At 35.0% G+C, this 18635-nt stretch overlaps 1 protein-coding gene across 1 annotated transcript; it reads left to right on the top strand.

Annotated features, from left to right (window-relative positions):
* The first annotated feature begins 5568 nt into the window (after positions 1 to 5568).
* LOC123680221 lies at positions 5569 to 9317 on the top strand. The gene is made up of 2 exons (XM_045618012.1): positions 5569 to 7920; positions 9096 to 9317. The coding sequence occupies exons 1-2, from the start codon at positions 5569 to 5571 to the stop codon at positions 9315 to 9317; spliced, it is 2574 nt and encodes an 857-aa protein (XP_045473968.1).
* Positions 9318 to 18635: the final 9318 nt, after the last annotated feature.

The raw sequence follows: 18635 nt of genomic DNA, 5'->3' as shown, positions 1-18635 counted from the left end.
CTGTTGGTACTTTTTGTTATAAGCAGCAACACCGCTGCGCAGAAAATATTTTTTCCCCGATTGACAGCAAATTTTGATTTTGCAGACACATGTCAATCAGCAAAGTATTACTTTTGCTGCCTAGACAGCAAAGTTACTGCTTTTCTACCTAGGCATCAAAGTAATTAGGTATTCTCAATGCGAATAAAATATTCGACATTTTTTGACAATCAATATTTTTTGGCACCTTCCTTATTTCTGGAGGATTAAGTACTTCTAAGTCGCTATCACTGTCCATAATATAAATATGTCCAATATTTTTCCAAAAACCTGTCAAATATTTCATTAGTTTTCAAACTATAAATGTCACATATACATTTCCATAGCAATCAACCATTCCAACAATTGCGATTTCTACCAAATTCTGATTTAATTTATCACTATAGGAAAAATAATAAGATTCTGAGAATTGTAATAATTTCCAAACACAAAATCCTACATGTATCATTATAAACGATCGAAGAAAAAATTATATGTTTAACTCGGCAGCAAAGTAGATTGACTGCCTCGGCTTTCTAGTAAAACAAATAATTAGATCGATAGAATGGTGGTTCCTACCAAAGAAACCAGATTTTCAATAAAATCATACCTTCCGTTCCCCATAGAAGTCCAGGGTACTATCGACCATGGTGCACCCTGTATATGTCTTAATTTGGGAGGAAGAAGAAGACAAAAAAGACCCAACGAACTATCTACCCATAAGCCTATTATTGGCCATTAGTAAAGTGTGAGAGAATTTAATTCACGTAGAAGAAGAGACAATGATTCTAGATCACCAGTTTGGGTTTTGTGAAGAACATTCAACGATCCATCAACTGGTATGACTAAAAGAAAATATTAAGGAGCAAATGAACCTCTCTACAGACACTGGTGCAATATTCTTGGATGTAGAAAAGGCATTTGATAAAATGTGGCATCAAGGTCAGATATACAAAATGAAGTTGATGCAATTTCTAACCAAATTTACTAGGTTAATACACTCGTACGTGGCATATAGAACATTTAGAGTGAATATCGATAGTCTCAGGTCCACGATTAGAGAAATTGAAGCCGGAGTTCCTAAAGGATCGCTGCTGTTCAACTTATACATGGCAGATATACTAAAAATGAATGGATATCCCAGTTTGCAGATGACACTGCTATTTATTATCACAGTAGAATGCGGGAATTAATGACTAGGAAGTTACAGATATATCTATAGATAAACTGATAGTATATTTCAAGAAATGGAGATTCAAAGTGAATACGACGAAAACAGTTGCAATCTACTTTGGAGGAAGAACAGTAAAGAAAGAGAAAGCAGGAAACGTCAAAATAAAAAATCAGACGATACAATGGAAAAACGAAGCAAAATATCTGGTAGTCATTCTAGATGGAAGAATGAACTTAAGCAAACACATAGAAGAAAACAGAACAATTAAAGGAAAGGAAGCAAAACATCTGGGAGTAATTCTAGATGAAAGAATGAAAGATAGATGATAGATGAAGAAAACAGAAAAAAGGCAAGATAATTGCACGGGAGACTATACCCGCTGCTCAACCCAAAAAATAAACTCTCCTTAGAAAACAAGCTGAAGATAATAAAAATATTGCATTAAGCATGCAAGAGTTACCTGGTATAATACGAAAGACAAGAAGAAAGATCAGTTGCAAAGTACATTAAATACAGTTATCAGAAGATCGGTTGGCACCTCATGGTATATAAGCAACCAACAAATTAGGGAATAATTGAAAATTGAAACTAGTGAGGAAATAGGTAACAAAGAAAGAAGGCAATAGAGACGCTAAAAGAGCACGAGAATAGGGAATTAAAAAAGATATTACAGATCCCAATAAGAAAGACAGATAAGAGGAAATATATCTTTCAAAAAACCAAATAAAAGAAGAAAGTGACATGCAGAAGGGAGAAAAGTCTCCGAATTAAACAACAGTAGGAAATTGGAAAAATTATAGTATAGGGGTAGGGAATAAAATTCCAGTTCTTATACAAAAAGAAGTTCTGAGTTTTAGTGTATATGTATATAGTAGTATATTGATCAATGAGCGGTAATGTAGTTCATAACTCACGCAGATGAAGTTTGCAGCACGAGCCGCAGGCGAGTGCTGTAATTCATCAGTGAGTTATGACCATTACCTCGAGTTGAATACTAAACTTCTTCTTCGACTATAACAATAAATACTAAAATACAAGTAGAGCAAGAACTTCATTGGCAAACCCCAAAAATTACCTTTAAACGTCAAAAATTATCAAAGTGACATTGTTCCACTCAATAACATGAGGGGAATGTTCCCTTTCGGCCAATCGAATAGAAGAACAGAAGTATAGAAGCACAGAGCCATCTCTTCCGATTAATTATAGTGAGTTATAGCTGTGAGTTATTATAACTCACGTTGTTTGTTAATAGATACTATTAATGGCTCAAAAGTTGAATAATGAATACAAAATTCAATAGAAGTAGATAAAAGAATAAATATATGTATAAATTAATGAATAATATGAAAATGAATATTATGAATAAATGCATCAAATTGATCTAATAAAAAAATTAACTAATTAAATCAATAAATAAATATATCGGGTGTCCCAAGGTGAGTGGCCTATTAGATTATTATGGAAACTATTGATGGTAAAGATTTCCAATTTTGTGGATAGATATTTGGCCATGTAAGGTACATTTTTTAAATAATTTCACATTTCCAGTGTTGCCGGATGTACGACAATTTGGCAACAACTTTGTTATTTTAAATGGGACATCCGGTATTTCTATTTTTTTATGATACTCCATTAAATATTAAATCTGTTCACTCTTACTTTTCCATCCCTATCTTTAACGGTTTTTGAGTTATTAATTATTTTTCGAAATTTTAGATCGAATTGGCGTATTACGAAAATGACTCTAGTTCGCTCAATATTTGAGATTTACGTCAGAAATTTTGCAAGTCGTTAGATATTGATCTGATCTGTGTCACTGCTTTTGAATTATGGTTGTCAATAATACAGGACGGACCAAAAAAAATCATCATTTACCAAGTTACAAAATTGTAAAAAAGTCTATTTTTTCAAATTAGACACCTAGTATATTTTTCAATTTTTGGAATCAGTACAACACACTCTACAATTTTTCTATTCACGTCCCTATACCTATCTCAACTGGATTCCGAGTTATATGCGTTATAGGTGTATATCTTTCTTGAGCCATTATTTATAGAAAAACTTCGAAACAAAACACCTGTTAGGCAATAATTGTTTATTTTGACATTTATGGATTGAACTGATTCATTGATATATCGATCTATGAACGACATAGGGAAAATAACAATACAAAAGAAATTAACGCTTATTGAATCAATGTGAAATCTAATAAACGCATATAACTCGGAATCCAGTTGAGATAGGTATAGGGACGTGAATAGAAAAATTATAGAGTGTGTTGTACTGATTCCAAAAATTGAAAAATATACTAGGTGTCTAATTTGAAAAAATAGACTTTTTTACAATTTTGTAACTTGGTAAATGATAATTTTTGTTGGTCCGTCCTGTATTATTGACAACCATAATTCAAAAGCAGTGACACAGATCAGATCAATATCTAACGACTTGCAAAATTTCTGACGTAAATCTCAAATATTGAGCGAACTAGAGTCATTTTCGTAATACGCCAATTCGATCTAAAATTTCGAAAAATAATTAATAACTCAAAAACCGTTAAAGATAGGGATGGAAAAGTAAGAGTGAACAGATTTAATATTTAATGGAGTATCATAAAAAAAATAGAAATACCGGATGTCCCATTTAAAATAACAAAGTTGTTGCCAAATTGTCGTACATCCGGCAACACTGGAAATGTGAAATTATTTAAAAAATGTACCTTACATGGCCAAATATCTATCCACAAAATTTGAAATCTTTACCATCAATAGTTTCCATAATAATCTAATAGGCCACTCACCTTGGGACACCCGATATAAATTGAAATACAAATTTTCAGAAAAGACCCATCTTGGTTTTGAAAGTCTCCACCGTGAGTCAAGTGCCATTGTACTGAAAAATTTGTATTTTTTTTATCTTGCCAGTCAGGTCCGGGCAGTAAATCAATTATGAAATGTCGAGGGGTGTCCGGCCGACGTCACATCCGTTTGTTCCTTATCAGCGCGTCGCTAAACAAACGCCATTCATTTAACCGTTGCTTATCTCGGCTCGTGCATGAATTTTTTTCAGATATCAACAGAGCTTAATGGAGTATATTCGGTTTTATATGTTCTGGGCATACGGGAAAAATTGAAACTATGGCTTGTGCCGTTTTGGAATGGACTCAATGGTGGGGGATGCGTGCAGAGCCGTTTTGTAAGCGATTCTATTCGATACCGATTGTTCTTCAGTTTTTTTTATGTTGATGGAGCGGTATGAGATATACTATCTTTATAGTGATATATACAAAGGGTAAATAAGAGTGTCATTTCTCATTATACAAAAGAGTTCAGATAGATCCATTATATTCACGATATTCCATATAACTAATTTCCTCATTGAAGATTTGGAATTCATAAGATGACTAAGGTTATTGGAGAAATTGCAGTGCTTATGAATCATAGACTTAAGAGAAATCCTATAGATGGCGCCAGCGTCAGTTCTCCTTTATATATTTAATTCAATTTTATTTCTAATTTATATTCGATATTGTATTTCTTCCTCTGATGAGGTTTTCTAATGTAAATTACATAATTTGTATTTATTGTATAATTTTAGATAAGTTTTCTTGATTGTAAATTCATTAATTCTGTGCGTAATATTCTATGGTAAAAGTCTATGTTCTGGAAGCATGAGATTATTGTAACTCTCTCTTCTCTTGTCTCTAGTTAAGCTAGTTGTAAGTGTATAGTTAACAGTGTCGTTAACTGTCTCGTGTTTAACACGTTCTGGTAAAGTCTTAAAGTGTTAAAAGGCTTTCGTTTTTAGAGCTATCTGTTTAAGCTCTTGTATAGTTAACAGTGTCGTTAACTGTTTCGTGTTAAACACGTGTGTTCGTGAGTCTATGTTAACAGGCTCACGTTTTTAGTTCTAACTGTTGTTAGTTTTAAGTGTCCAAAATAAAACCATTTAACCAGCGCAGGAATTATTATTATTTTATATTATAATTTATACAGTCCATTAAATCGTAAATCTTTACATGGTCCTTCGAACCTGATATTTCTATAAAAGGTTCGAATCGTTTAATTCCAAGTTACTACGTGTACCGCATTCTGGTTAGTGTGTAAAATTGTTACATCGAAAGACTGGTGACCTTTCTGTTCCTGTTTTAAAGAAGACATCAGTGGAAACCGAGAAAGTGCCAGAGGAAAAGTCCATCTTTCGAGTTGAAGTCTCCAGAAGAATACTGTTTTCGTGTGCGAAAGAGCCAAAGGAACCCATTTGTTAAGTATCCTTTGTTTTACCTACCAATACTATTTGAGTCAACAAATTTATTCGCTTATATAGTTAGTATATTTATCAGTTATATATATTCAGTAGGTATATTCGTATCATTCATTATGGATAAAATGCTTGTTAGAAAACGTGCTACAGCAAAAGCAAAGTTCACAATAGTTGCAAAGAAATTAGAACCCCTCATTGTGAAATTTGAAAGTGATTCATCTTCTTTGAGTGAAGGAGATTTTGATTTAATTAGAATTTTTAAAGATGATTTATCGTCAATTGATGAATCCTTTGATCAAGTTCAGTCACAAATTGAAATATCTTGTGAAGACGATCAATTTGATAGTGAAATAATTCAAAGAGAGGAATTTTCTGACAAGATGTGTAGGTTTCGAAATAAAATTAATTTGATGTTGAATAAGAGAAATGTTCTCAATCATGATGTCAAATCTGAGGCAAAGTCAAGGGTACAATTGCCAGTTATAGACTTGCCTAAGTTTAATGGTACATATGAAGGATGGTTGAGTTTCAAAGATCTTTTTCATTCTCTCGTGCATTCCAATCAATCAATCAGTGATATACAAAAATATCATTATTTGCGGGCTAGTTTAAATAGTGCCACATCCAAAATGATAGAGTCCCTCGATTTTTCATCGGAAAATTATATTATCGCTTGGGAATTACTATGCAACCGGTTTGACAATAAAAAGTTTTTGATTAATAATCATATTAAGTGCCTATTCAATTTAATTCCATTGAAAAAAGAATGTTCAGAGGCACTACGTAATCTCATAGATTCTCTCTTTAAACATTTAAGAACACTCAGTAATCTCGGTTTGAATGTGGATTCTTGGGATCCATTGTTAATTTATTTAATGACGACTAAACTCGACAAAATTTCAGTATGTGAATGGGAAAAGGTGAAAACCAATTTGGACCTGCCCACCCTTAAGGAATTTACTACCTTTTTGAAGAATAGAGCTGATTTGCTTGAATCTTTGGAACAAAACAATGAAATTAGCCCAGAGACAATTAAAAAGGAATTTAAGGGAAAGCATGTCAGAAGCTATTTAGGTAAGACTGACAGGGTAAAATCCAAATCGGTTAAGTGTTTCTTGTGCGATGAGAACCACGTTATCTATTATTGTTCAGACTTCTTAAAATTAAGTATTTCACAAAGATTAGAGAAAGTCAATGAATTGAATTTATGTAGAAATTGTCTTTGTAAAGGACACACAGCTGATGAGTGTCGATATATTGCTTGTCCAAACTGCAAGGAAAAGCATAATAAATTATTGCATGTAGAAAATGAAAGAGTTGCCCTCACTAGTTTTACAAACTCATATGTTTTATTGTCAACAGTAAAAATTCACGTAACTGACAATTATGGAAATAAACATATTTGCCATGCACTCTTGGATTCGGGATCACAATTAAATTTCATAACTCGAGATTTCGTTTCAAAATTAAAATTACCTCTTTCAAATGCACATATAAGTGTGACAGGAATAAATTCAGTTTCACATTTGAATAGACAATGCAATGTTTCGGTGGAATCACTGACTAAAATTCATGCAATGAATTTGAACTGTTTCGTCTTACCAAAAATAGCCGACCGACTTCCAAATAAACCTCTGAATATTTCGAATTTAGATATTCCCCACAATATTCAATTAGCGGATCCGGAATTCTATAAACCAAAAAGGATCGATATGATCATTGGATCGTCCAACTTTTGGGATTGCTTAGAACCGCAGCAGATAAAATTGAAAAAAGGATATCCGGTGTTACAGAATACTGTTTTTGGTTTCACAGTTTCTGGTTGTCTTAGCACTAACAATGTTTCAAATGGTAGGTCTTTGAATTTATTGGCGACTTCTGAGAATGAAAACCTGAATCCATTACTACAGCTTTTTTGTTTGGTTGAAGAGGTGAATGATAAAAAGGAGGTATTTTCTTCTAAGGAAGATATTCCTTCTAGTAAAGAATGCGGTAGATTTGGGGTGAAGATTCCTTTTTTTACAGATGATATTTGTAAGTTGGGTGACTCAAAGGCAACAGTAATGAAAAAGTTGTTGCCTCAGGAGATTAGGTTAGAAGAAAATCCTGTCCTTAAGGAACGAGTTCATGATTTCATGAAAGAATATCGGGAGTTAGGGCACATGAGTTTGATTAGCGACATATCGCATGACAAGTTGTCATTTTTTCTACCTCATCATCCTGTTCGTCGTGAGGATAATCTCACAACAAAAATCCCAGATGTTTTTAATGGGTCATCTTTTAGTATTTCACGTTATGCATTGAATGATATTCAATGTGTCGGACCTCCAATTCTGGGCAATCTTTTTAAAGTATTATTGAAATTCGGTAAATTTCGCTTTGCCGTCTTGGCAGATATAGCCAAAATGTATCGAGCTGCTTTGATGCGCTCTCGATTAGTGAAATCTGTCACCGAAATCATGACCACGGTGACAGAATGCTATTTATGGTCGGATTATGAGATTGTGTTATATCGGATTAACACAGAAACCGTCAAATTGCAGCTATTCGTTGATTCTAGAATTGGTGAAATTCAGGAGCTCACCTGCAATTTTAAGTGGAACTATGTCCAATCTAGCGAAAACCATGCGGATATCGCATCTAGATGTTTATTTCCGTCAGAGTTACAGTCGAGTGAACTCTGGTGGCGCGGTCCTAATTGGATAAAAGATTTCAATAGAGACAATTTTCAATTTAAGTTCACTTCCTCTTTGAAAAAAATTCCCGAATTGAAACGATCAAAAGATAAATATATTCTCCACGCAACTACTGAAGATTTCGATATGTTTATTAGGTATTCTAGTTTGAATAAATTTATAAGAGTAGTTGCCTTTCGTCGCAGATTTTGTTTTAATTCGTCAAAAGGGGGACAAAGGTTATCAGGTAGATTAATGCCTGATTGCAGAGTAATGCGCTTATTCCCAATTCAGTCGACTAGTGTCGATTACGCGCAAACGATTTATTAAAAGATAGGAAATCGAGAGGATGCAAAATATCAAAGGCTTATGTTTGCCTGTTTATTTGTTTAAGTGTCAAGGCAATACATCTTGAAATGGTTTCAGATTTGACATCAGACGCTTTCATGGCTTGTTTGAGAAGATTTGTTTCACGTTTGATATGTTTTCTGATAATGGAACTAATTTTGTCGGTGCAAATAACACTCTCCAAGATTTATATCAGTTCCTCAAACAAGATGAATCGTCCATTTTTAATTTCGCTGATGAGAATAGTATTAAATGGCATTATATTCCTCCTAGCTCACCTCATTTTGGAGGTATCTGGGAGGCAAATGTGACGTCATTCAAGACACATTTATTTAAAGTAATTGAGAAAACCATTTTAACGTTTGAAGAATTTAGTACTGTGTTGACACAAATAGAATTGGTCTTAAATTCACGACCTTTATATCCTCTCTTCCGATCCCTATGATTTTACACCCTTCACCCTTGCTCACTTCCACATTGGCCGCCTGTATCGAAGTGTACCAGATCCAGACGTGACTTCCATCCAAGTGAATCGGCTATCCAGGTTCCAGTTGCTCCAGCTGCTCCATCAATGTTTCTGGAAACGTTGGTTACGGGACTATCTGAATTCCCTCCAACAGAGAAAAAAATGGACTACTGGTTCCACTCCAGTTGTTGTGGGAACCATGGTCATCATAAGGAACGACAACTGCCCTCCAACCAAGTGGGATCTCGGACGAATTATTGAACTTCATCCTGGTAGTGATGGTGTGACTCGTGTAGTGAGCGTTAAAACTGGAAAAGGTGTTTTTAAGCGCCCAGTGGTAAAACTGTGCCCATTACCTAATATGGCAGAAAATTGACTGTTTAATAATGTAATGTATTAATGTATATAGTTATTTTTTACTTTTGTTTTATCTCTAATGCAATTTCAAATCACTTCTATCCTGTTGAAGCCTTGTAGCCTGTCAAGTCGGGCGGCATGGAGAAATTGCAGTGCTTATGAATCATAGACTTAAGAGAAATCCTATAGATGGCGCCAGCGTCAGTTCTCCTTTATATATTTAATTCAATTTTATTTCTAATTTATATTCGATATTGTATTTCTTCCTCTGATGAGGTTTTCTAATGTAAATTACATAATTTGTATTTATTGTATAATTTTAGATAAGTTTTCTTGATTGTAAATTCATTAATTCTGTGCGTAATATTCTATGGTAAAAGTCTATGTTCTGGAAGCATGAGATTATTGTAACTCTCTCTTCTCTTGTCTCTAGTTAAGCTAGTTGTAAGTGTATAGTTAACAGTGTCGTTAACTGTCTCGTGTTTAACACGTTCTGGTAAAGTCTTAAAGTGTTAAAAGGCTTTCGTTTTTAGAGCTATCTGTTTAAGCTCTTGTATAGTTAACAGTGTCGTTAACTGTTTCGTGTTAAACACGTGTGTTCGTGAGTCTATGTTAACAGGCTCACGTTTTTAGTTCTAACTGTTGTTAGTTTTAAGTGTCCAAAGTACGATTCAAATTCAAATTCAGTAATCTGTTAATTTTTGTAACAGTCACACCAACTGCCAAGATACAATACAAAAGTCACTAGGATATATAATCTGGATTTTTCATTGAATTTCTACAATATTTCACAAGACTTGACTGAAATAGAGGAGATATCGTCTAATACTCGTTGCAGAAGACAATTCCAACACTCATTTTGCATTCTTGTTGGAATAGGAGCCCATTCTGCAACTGGTTTTAGAATATACTATTAGATAGATAGATGTCTATTCAGATTCATATGAACATAAACAAGCCACAGGATCTATAAAATTTTTTTTAAAGATATTCCATATCGAAGTTATCTTCTTCTTCCTTATTCTTAAGACCATGTCTTGTCATCTTCTGTTCATCCAGCTTCCTGCGATGTGGAAGTCCAACTCTCATACCATGTCTTTGGTGGTCGGACGGGAGGGCGCTTTGAGTTTGGCTTTTCGTTCTTTGCCCACTTTGCCCATCGAGCATTGCTCATTCTTGCCACGTGATCTCTCCAGTTCCTGCGTCTTGTCCGTACAAACCGAACAATATCCTGTACTTTCAGTTCTTCCCGTATAACACTGCTCCTTATTTGGTCCCGCAGTGTTACTCCCTTTATTGTCCTTAGGATTTTCATCTCCGTACTTCTCATCATAGACTTGGTTTTGGAAGTTTCAGCACAGGTTTCTGCTGCGTATGTTTATATTGGCCTCACAGCCGTTTTGTATATACGGACTTTACTTTCTGCTGTCATATGTTTGTTAGTTATCCATAAGTGAAAATCCGCGATCTAATTTCACCACTAATATTTTCAAGAAATGAAAATGATGATAATTTCATCACTTAAATGAAAGCAATAAACCAGCAAAAAATGTTTTTTGTGCGGTAGAATTCAGGTTCATTAGAAGTTAATCAGTTTTTAGCGAATAATGAGAGTAGTAATATTGAGAATATTCCGTGGAAAATGCCAAGACATCCAATTTCACTGATTGACCGGCAAAAATAGTAGCCCTACATCAAGAAACTTTGTCGAATCATCAAATTGCTCAACGTTTAAATATTCCACGGACTTCAGTTGGGCGCATAGAGGCCCTTTTCTTGGAATCCGACAGAGTTGCCCGAAGACCGGTGCCTGGTCGACCCAGAGTAATATCTGCAAGAGAAGACCATTATATCGCAAATTTTACTCGAAGGAATCGAACGGTATCTGTAACAGCCCTTCGAAGTCATTTTTTGAGGACCTATAGACGGGTATCTCAACTAGTACCATAAGGAGACGGTTGCATTGCTCAAATTTAAGGGCAAGAAGACCTTTAAGAGGTACCTCGGTTAAGACTGGCTTTTACCACAATGACGCAAAATACTTTCTTTCGGAAAAGTCACGATTCGGTTCACAAAGTGATGTTGATTAGAAACGGTTTGGAGTGGTCCAAGCAGACTAGAGCGACTCAAATTCGCCAGGAAAGTTGTGCCCTTTCAAGGCGTTGAACGAACAATGACTGGTGCCATCTTCGTAGAAAACATCATTAGATCAATCATTGTTCCTCTGTTCAACGAATTTGGGGATTATTTCAATTATTAGTATGAAAACGCCCCACCACATCCACAGGAAGGGTTCAAAACATTCTTCAAGAGAACAATATCCACAGAATGAATTAACTAGCAAACTCACCAGACATGAATCCAATTGAGCACGTATGGGATTACATAGGGAGAGCAATATCGAATCGTCAAAACTCACCTTCAACTCTTCAAGAATTGAGTTTACCCCTTCAGGAAGAATGGAACGATATAGCTCAAAATTTCATCAATGACTTGAGTCGTGGGATGCCTTGGCGTATTGGGCAGTTGATTGAAAGAAGAGATGGTAATACGGACTATTGAATTCGGATTCAGTTGAGGAATATCTATAATTTAACTCAATTAAAAATAAAAATCGATAAATTTAGATTTTTTTATATTTTGTCTCATCCTGCACAACGCAAAGAAGAACAAATAAAGATTTTATATCAAACATATTGCAGGTGAAATAGAGAAAAATCATCTCTTCTCCAGAACACAGATTATTTATTTCTTGAGAAACCTAGAGCAGACTTGTGACGATGTGTGAAGATCACAACAAAATAATCTCCCATGTTCTGAACAATCAGCATGTGCAATCACATGCTGAATCAAAGATGTAAATATCTCCTATATTTTATACCATATTGTGGAAATGCAAATATTAAGCCCCTTAATGCACTGCAAATAATACAAAATAAAAATTTACTGATTTTTCCTAAATTGGAGGCACAAAGAAAAATAAGATATTCCTTGAAAAAAAGGCTTATAAACAGTCAACCCCATTGTTTTAGAAATACAGGGTGTTTCTTTTTTTGGTGATTATATCAGTTTATCGCATCGTTATTAATCTTCTGAACTTGACTTCCAATGTTCGCATTCAGGCCTTTGTTTGACCCTCGAATCAAGCTTGCAATTCAACCAAAAATTTTCCCCCTGAAATATCAAAATAGAAATGAAAAAATGAATCAAATTAGACATTAAAAGACCCAGTATTATAATACGGGGCTAATATAATAATCTTTCAATGAATGAGGTGACAAATCCAAGAGATAAAATTTATCAGACTCCGAATTTTTTTGTCTTCCCACCACCTGATTAGTTGGTGTTTGCAATTTGCGCCGAAAATCTCATAAATACATCGCTGATATGCCTTCCATAATAATATATCTTCCTGGTTAATTCTAGTTAACTTTATCACCCGCTGATCTGCAATAGGACATTAGAGCGCCTTGTAGCAGCGTCGGTGCGCGAGGGGTAGGACGCGAAGGGGTGGAAAATACGGTCGTTTTGCGCGACTCAAGGCCAAACTGGGGGCACGTTGGGGAAATTTAATCTGTGCTTCTGGTCGCTTAGATAAGGCAATCGCCATGAGATCGACTTTGTCCCCGGAGGGACAGTGACGTAGCGAGTGTGAGGCCAAAAGGATCAATTTCTAGAAATAGGGGATGAAAAATATCGGTTGAAATATAAGGATTGAATGGAATGTAATTATGAAGGGTTTTCCAATGAGATGTTTCATTTCGATATAAAAAACGAGATTATTCTAAGAGAAATCAACCAAATGGCCGTTACTGCTATGGTTGCAGCACCATACCCGTTTCATTATATTTTCCATTTGCACATTTGTGGCTGTACGTTCATGATAACTTTAGAAATTTCATTTTTGACTCTTAATGTGTTGAATCTTATTAGGTGTTAAATCACAAGATTTTGGTGGACAATTGTGATCACCTCTTCGAGAAATAGCGCTGTCTTGTTGAAAATAAACGTCGTCCACATCTGTAAATGTAAATGTAAATTTTATTCGCCATCAAGAAAGAATTACATGGCACGTCATATAAACACATTCAGCAATATTACATAATGAGAAAAAAACATACTAGTATCTATAAATATTAACATCAGGAACAGAGCACAATATATCTCAATGCAATATCCATCAACACGCTGAAGACAACACAAGTCAGAACTCGAATCTCAAAAACTCGTCAACAGAATAAAATACGTTCCCCAACAACAAATTCTTGACATTTCTTTGAAGTACTGATTTTGGCAAACTCTTCATAGATTGAGGAAGCTTGTTGTACAGTTTAATGCACCAGTAATTCACTGAAATTTGAGTGGATTTAGCTCTATGAAAATTGCTCCTGAACTCATCTCTGAGTCTGGTGTTGTACGAATGGCAATCGCTGACTTGAGTGAACCCATTTTTGTTTGAGTGCACAAATTTCAAGCACTCCAGATTGAAAACGGAGACAATGGTAAGTATCCTATGCTTCTTAAATAGTTCTCGACAGCTATGTGTTTTTGGTACACCACTCAAAATTCTTACTGCCTCCTTTTGTTTCAGGAAAATCCGATCAAGACCTGGGCTATGCCCCCATATTAGTATCCCATATGTCGCCACAGAGTGAAAGTTGGAAAAATAAGTCAGCTTACAGACATTATCGGTAGAGATGGCCTCATAATCTTTCGATTACGGCCACAAAGAATTAGAAATGATTATTCATTGTTGAATTGATTAGCATAGATAAAAACTAAAGGGTGCTATTCAATATCAGCGTTTATTAGGCCAATTGGAAAGTCCCTGGTCTGATGCATAGATGGCGTTGCTAGTATTAAATCCATATGATTTTTAGTTAGAACCAACCTTCAAACGATACGTATCAAAATTTGACAGCAGTTCGACCATTTGTTTGTGAGATATTGCGTTGTGAGTGTAGCTACTTTTGCTATTTGAAAAAAGATGGAAGAAAAAGAATTTCGTGTGCTGATGAAATATTGATTATTGAAGGGAAAAAATACAAAATCTTGGCTTGATGAAGAGTTTCCGGGGTGTGCACCAGGGAAATCCACCATCATTGATTAGTATGCTGAGTTTAAACGTGGTGAAATGAGCACCGAAGATGGCGAACGCAGTGGACGCCCAAGAAAGGCTGTCATCGACGAAAAATGTTCACAAAATAATTTTGAAAGATCGTAAAGTGATGTTGATCGAGATAGCAGACATTGTGAAGATATCATCGGAACGTGTACATCATATCATTCACGAATATTTGTACATGAGAAAGCTGTGTGCCAAATGGGTGCCGCACGAGCTCACAATCGATCAAAAGCAACAACGTGTTAATGATTCTGTTTGCTGTTTACCTGAATTTTTGCGTCGATATGGGACAATGGATGAAACATGGCTTCATCTTTCCACTCCGGAATCCAATCGAAAGTCAGCTAAGTGGACTACAAACGATGAACCGAATCCAAAGCGAGGAAAAACACAACAGTCAGCTGGCAAGGAGATGACATCAGTGTTCTGGGATGCGCAAGATATAATATTCATTGATTACCTCGAAAAGGGCCAGACTTTCAACAATGATTATTATTATATAGTATTATTGGATCGTTTAAAGGATGAAATCGTTAAAACGGCTTCATTTGAAGAAAAATAATGTGCTGTTTCATCGAGACAATGTGTCGTGTCACAAATCAATGAAAACATTGGCAAAATTGCATGGATTGGGCTTCGAATTGCTTCTGCATCCACCGTATTCGCCAGATCTGGCCCCCAGCGACTTTTTCCTGTTTTCAGACCTCAGAAGAATGCTCGCTGGAAAGAAATTTAGAGCCAATGAAGAAGTAATCGCCGAAACTGAGGCCTATTTTGAAGCGGAAGACAAATCGTACTTCCAAAATGGTTTGTCAAAAAAATGTGTTTTACTATGGTAGACCGGGGACTTCTCAATTGGCCTGTTACAATTCACATTTATCTCCGATATCTTGAGAGACTGATGGAGATATAGTTCTTCTAGACAACTGTGTTCGTTATAAATGATTCCATCAATAGTACTTATGCATATTTCTTGCCTTTAGCTTCGAAAAAATTAGAACTTCTTTCTGTTAGTGATTAAAAGTAAAATCACTCTTTTTCCATAATAAAATCGAATAATTATCCTCTGTTTTGTCATATCTTTTCAACCTCCCCTGAACGAACGCTACTGATCGTTTTATTTCTAATCCCCTACTGGTGGATGCCCTGTGAATCACGCTACATTATTTAGCTCCAACACCATCAATTAAACTGTTATCTCGAAACTGTTATAGATTGATAGTGTCTTTCAGATCGCATTGTATGGGGAAGTTAATTTTTCTATATGAATTCTGCTTGCACTGAAAATACTTATGACCAGTTTTTATGGAGGACATAAATCGAAAGATAATTTTTTTTGGAATGGGAATAGAGGTGTGAAAACTGAATAGAGGAGTTATTAATATAGCGATGGTGGTAACGATTACTTATATTTCACGTTTTTTGATAATTATTAAAAATGTAGATGCGGCTATTTCTGACTCACCGGCTATAATGATATATATATTCTTTTGAGAAAGAGCAATACAAAATATTAATAATAAATCAAATCTTGAATGTAACTATATACTAAAAATCTGATATTCCATTTTGAATAACCTCTTATCTCGGCAGCTGTCACGTTTGAAGCTGCCATTTTTTGAATTTGACTAGTAAAAACTACAACACCACTAATAATGGAAATATAGACGCTTCAAAAATGCATTGAAATTCACTACAAAAATTGTGAAAATTTGCAGTCACAGTTCGCAAAACTCAGGCATTTTTGGGTTGTCAAGTCAAAGTACCTTCCCTACCGGTAATAGTGGAACTTTTGGGACAAGTTAGAGCTGTAAAGAATCGAAAACGTATGCGTCGTTCAAGAACAACTGAGATTATTGCTGTTGTAGCCTGTAGTGTTGACTAAAATCCAGGTTTGTCGATTCCTCGTCGATCTTGGAAATAAGGCAATCTACAAACGAAATTATACCGTATTTTCATATAGGTATTAAGGCTTCAAATGTTCAGTTAACACAAAAAATCTGTTGATCACCAAGAACTTCGTATCTTCGTTGATCCTTGCAATGCATCAAAATGATCTGGATTTACAACGAAAATTATGTGATTAGACCTATTTTCAGCTCGGAGGTAATGTTAATAAGCAGAATTGTCGAATTTGGGACTCGAAAAAGATTGTTGAAAAGTCTCTCTACCCTCAACGTGCTATTGTTTGGTGCGGTTTTTGTTAGGTAGTGCGATTGGACCTTACTTATTCGAAAATGGTGATGGTGCAACTGATTCAGATTTTATGATTCAACAGCTTACGACTTTTTTCTTTGAGGCCACATGATGAAAAAAGGTCTACGCCAATATATCGTTTAAAAAACACCAACTTCCCTCTATAGCTCTAAAATGGCAATTAATTTCTATGGCCTGTTATGAGTATATAGGGATTCATCAAGCCAAGTTGATTGACATTTTAACCAACTACTTGAATTAAAAATCAAGCTCGTGAAAAATTACATACTTGAGCTTGGCTTGACTTGATTTTAGATTTATTGCTTGACTTGATATTAAGCTACTTGATATTACTTGAGCTTGATATGCACGCGTCGCACAGCATACATTTCTGCAATCTCGTGCGCGCTTAGACTAAATAAGGGGATTCCTTTCTCTTTCTCTTTCCAAACTTGGCCAAAATGGCGAAGGATTTGTTATCAACGCCAGCATCTTCAGCTCCTGTTGAAAGACAATTTTCCAGAGCTGTTCTTACAGTTACAAAAACCCGCAATAGGTTGGGCGACAAATCTTTAAGGCCCAGTTTCACCAAATGCTTTAATCTTGACTTAGCTCTTAAGTGAGGCCTTAGATCACGATTAATGTAATGAAGCGTATCACCACACTCCAAAGCGCCATTCAATCGACCAATCGCGATTTAGCACTAATCGGCCATTTTTGGAGGATTATAACCTTTCAAGTTGAGATTAATAATTATTTATCAGTATGGAACTCTTGTCTATGTAATGATTCTTCCGGAAATTTCTAATTTTTGGGTCAATTTTATCGAAATATGACTATATGTATAGGCTCAATATTTCCCATTCAAAATACACGTAAACTTTGTTTTTGTGTTTTATGAAATTTATTGCAAAGAATAATTTATTGATATGTTTGATTGAAATATGATTTAAGAAGCAGTTAAACTTGTTAATAAAAATAAATAAGTTAATAAAATTACTTATATAGTTTTTTTTCCAGACTGTGTGGTTTGTGAAATGGGATAATTTCTTTTTAACTTCTGCAAGTTTCCGACATTTCGAAGTACATCACTCGACATTTTCGGCAAAAATTAACTTTGTTTTTTGTTTACAAGATGACAAATGATTTGAAATGTTATGAGTTATGAATGAATGACACCTGACACCTAGCGCCAATGGTGGTCATCACTGCTTATACGGTACAGAACACTATATAACTGTTTGTTCACAACGTTGCCAAATGGTTTGACTATTTAATCGCGATCATCTTCGGACGGGTTGATGCATGGTGAAACAGAAAACACTGTTAAGCCTGCTTTAGTAACAAGCGGAGTTTAATCAATCTGGGATCAAGTGCTGTTTGGTGAAACTGGGCCTAAGATGCCTCATGTGTCTTAGATCCTGGATAGACAATTATGAAATCAAACAGAGCCTGGAGGTTTCTCAATATTTTTTTATTATTTTTTATTTTGTCATGTTTTATAGCGATTTAATTTATGTTTCTATTTCAAAAGAGTTGATATTTTCGGTTCTTCCATATAATAAGTTTAATAAATAAAAATCTTTTCTCATTTCATCATTTTTTTATTGATGTGATACTACACAATAAAACTGTTAAAAATCAAGTAGCGAAGTAGCTTGATATGATTCAAGTACTTGATAAATAAATACTTAACTTGAGAATGAAAAACTACTACTTGACTTGAAATTAAGTCAAGCTCTAGCCAAGTAGCTTGAAAATCAAGCCAAGCCGTGAATCCCTATGAGTATCAAATAAACCACAAAAACCTCTTAAAGTTCTCGTGATGTTTTCAGTGTCATTGAATTTGGGACAGCCTGTACTTCTTTAGCAGATCTATGTAGTCATCTAGATATATGTATACACATTCAGTTCATAACTGAAGTTTCTACAAAAAAAAAACAAAACCTATCCATGTCGTTCTTTGAAAACTGAACGCAAATTTCAATTCTTTCGAACCAAAGAGATCTCTGGGAG

This window comes from Harmonia axyridis, chromosome 5 (genome assembly GCF_914767665.1).
Source record: "Harmonia axyridis chromosome 5, icHarAxyr1.1, whole genome shotgun sequence".
In the NCBI taxonomy this organism is placed as follows: domain Eukaryota; kingdom Metazoa; phylum Arthropoda; class Insecta; order Coleoptera; family Coccinellidae; genus Harmonia; species Harmonia axyridis.
This window is presented reverse-complemented; position numbering and strand designations above follow the sequence as displayed.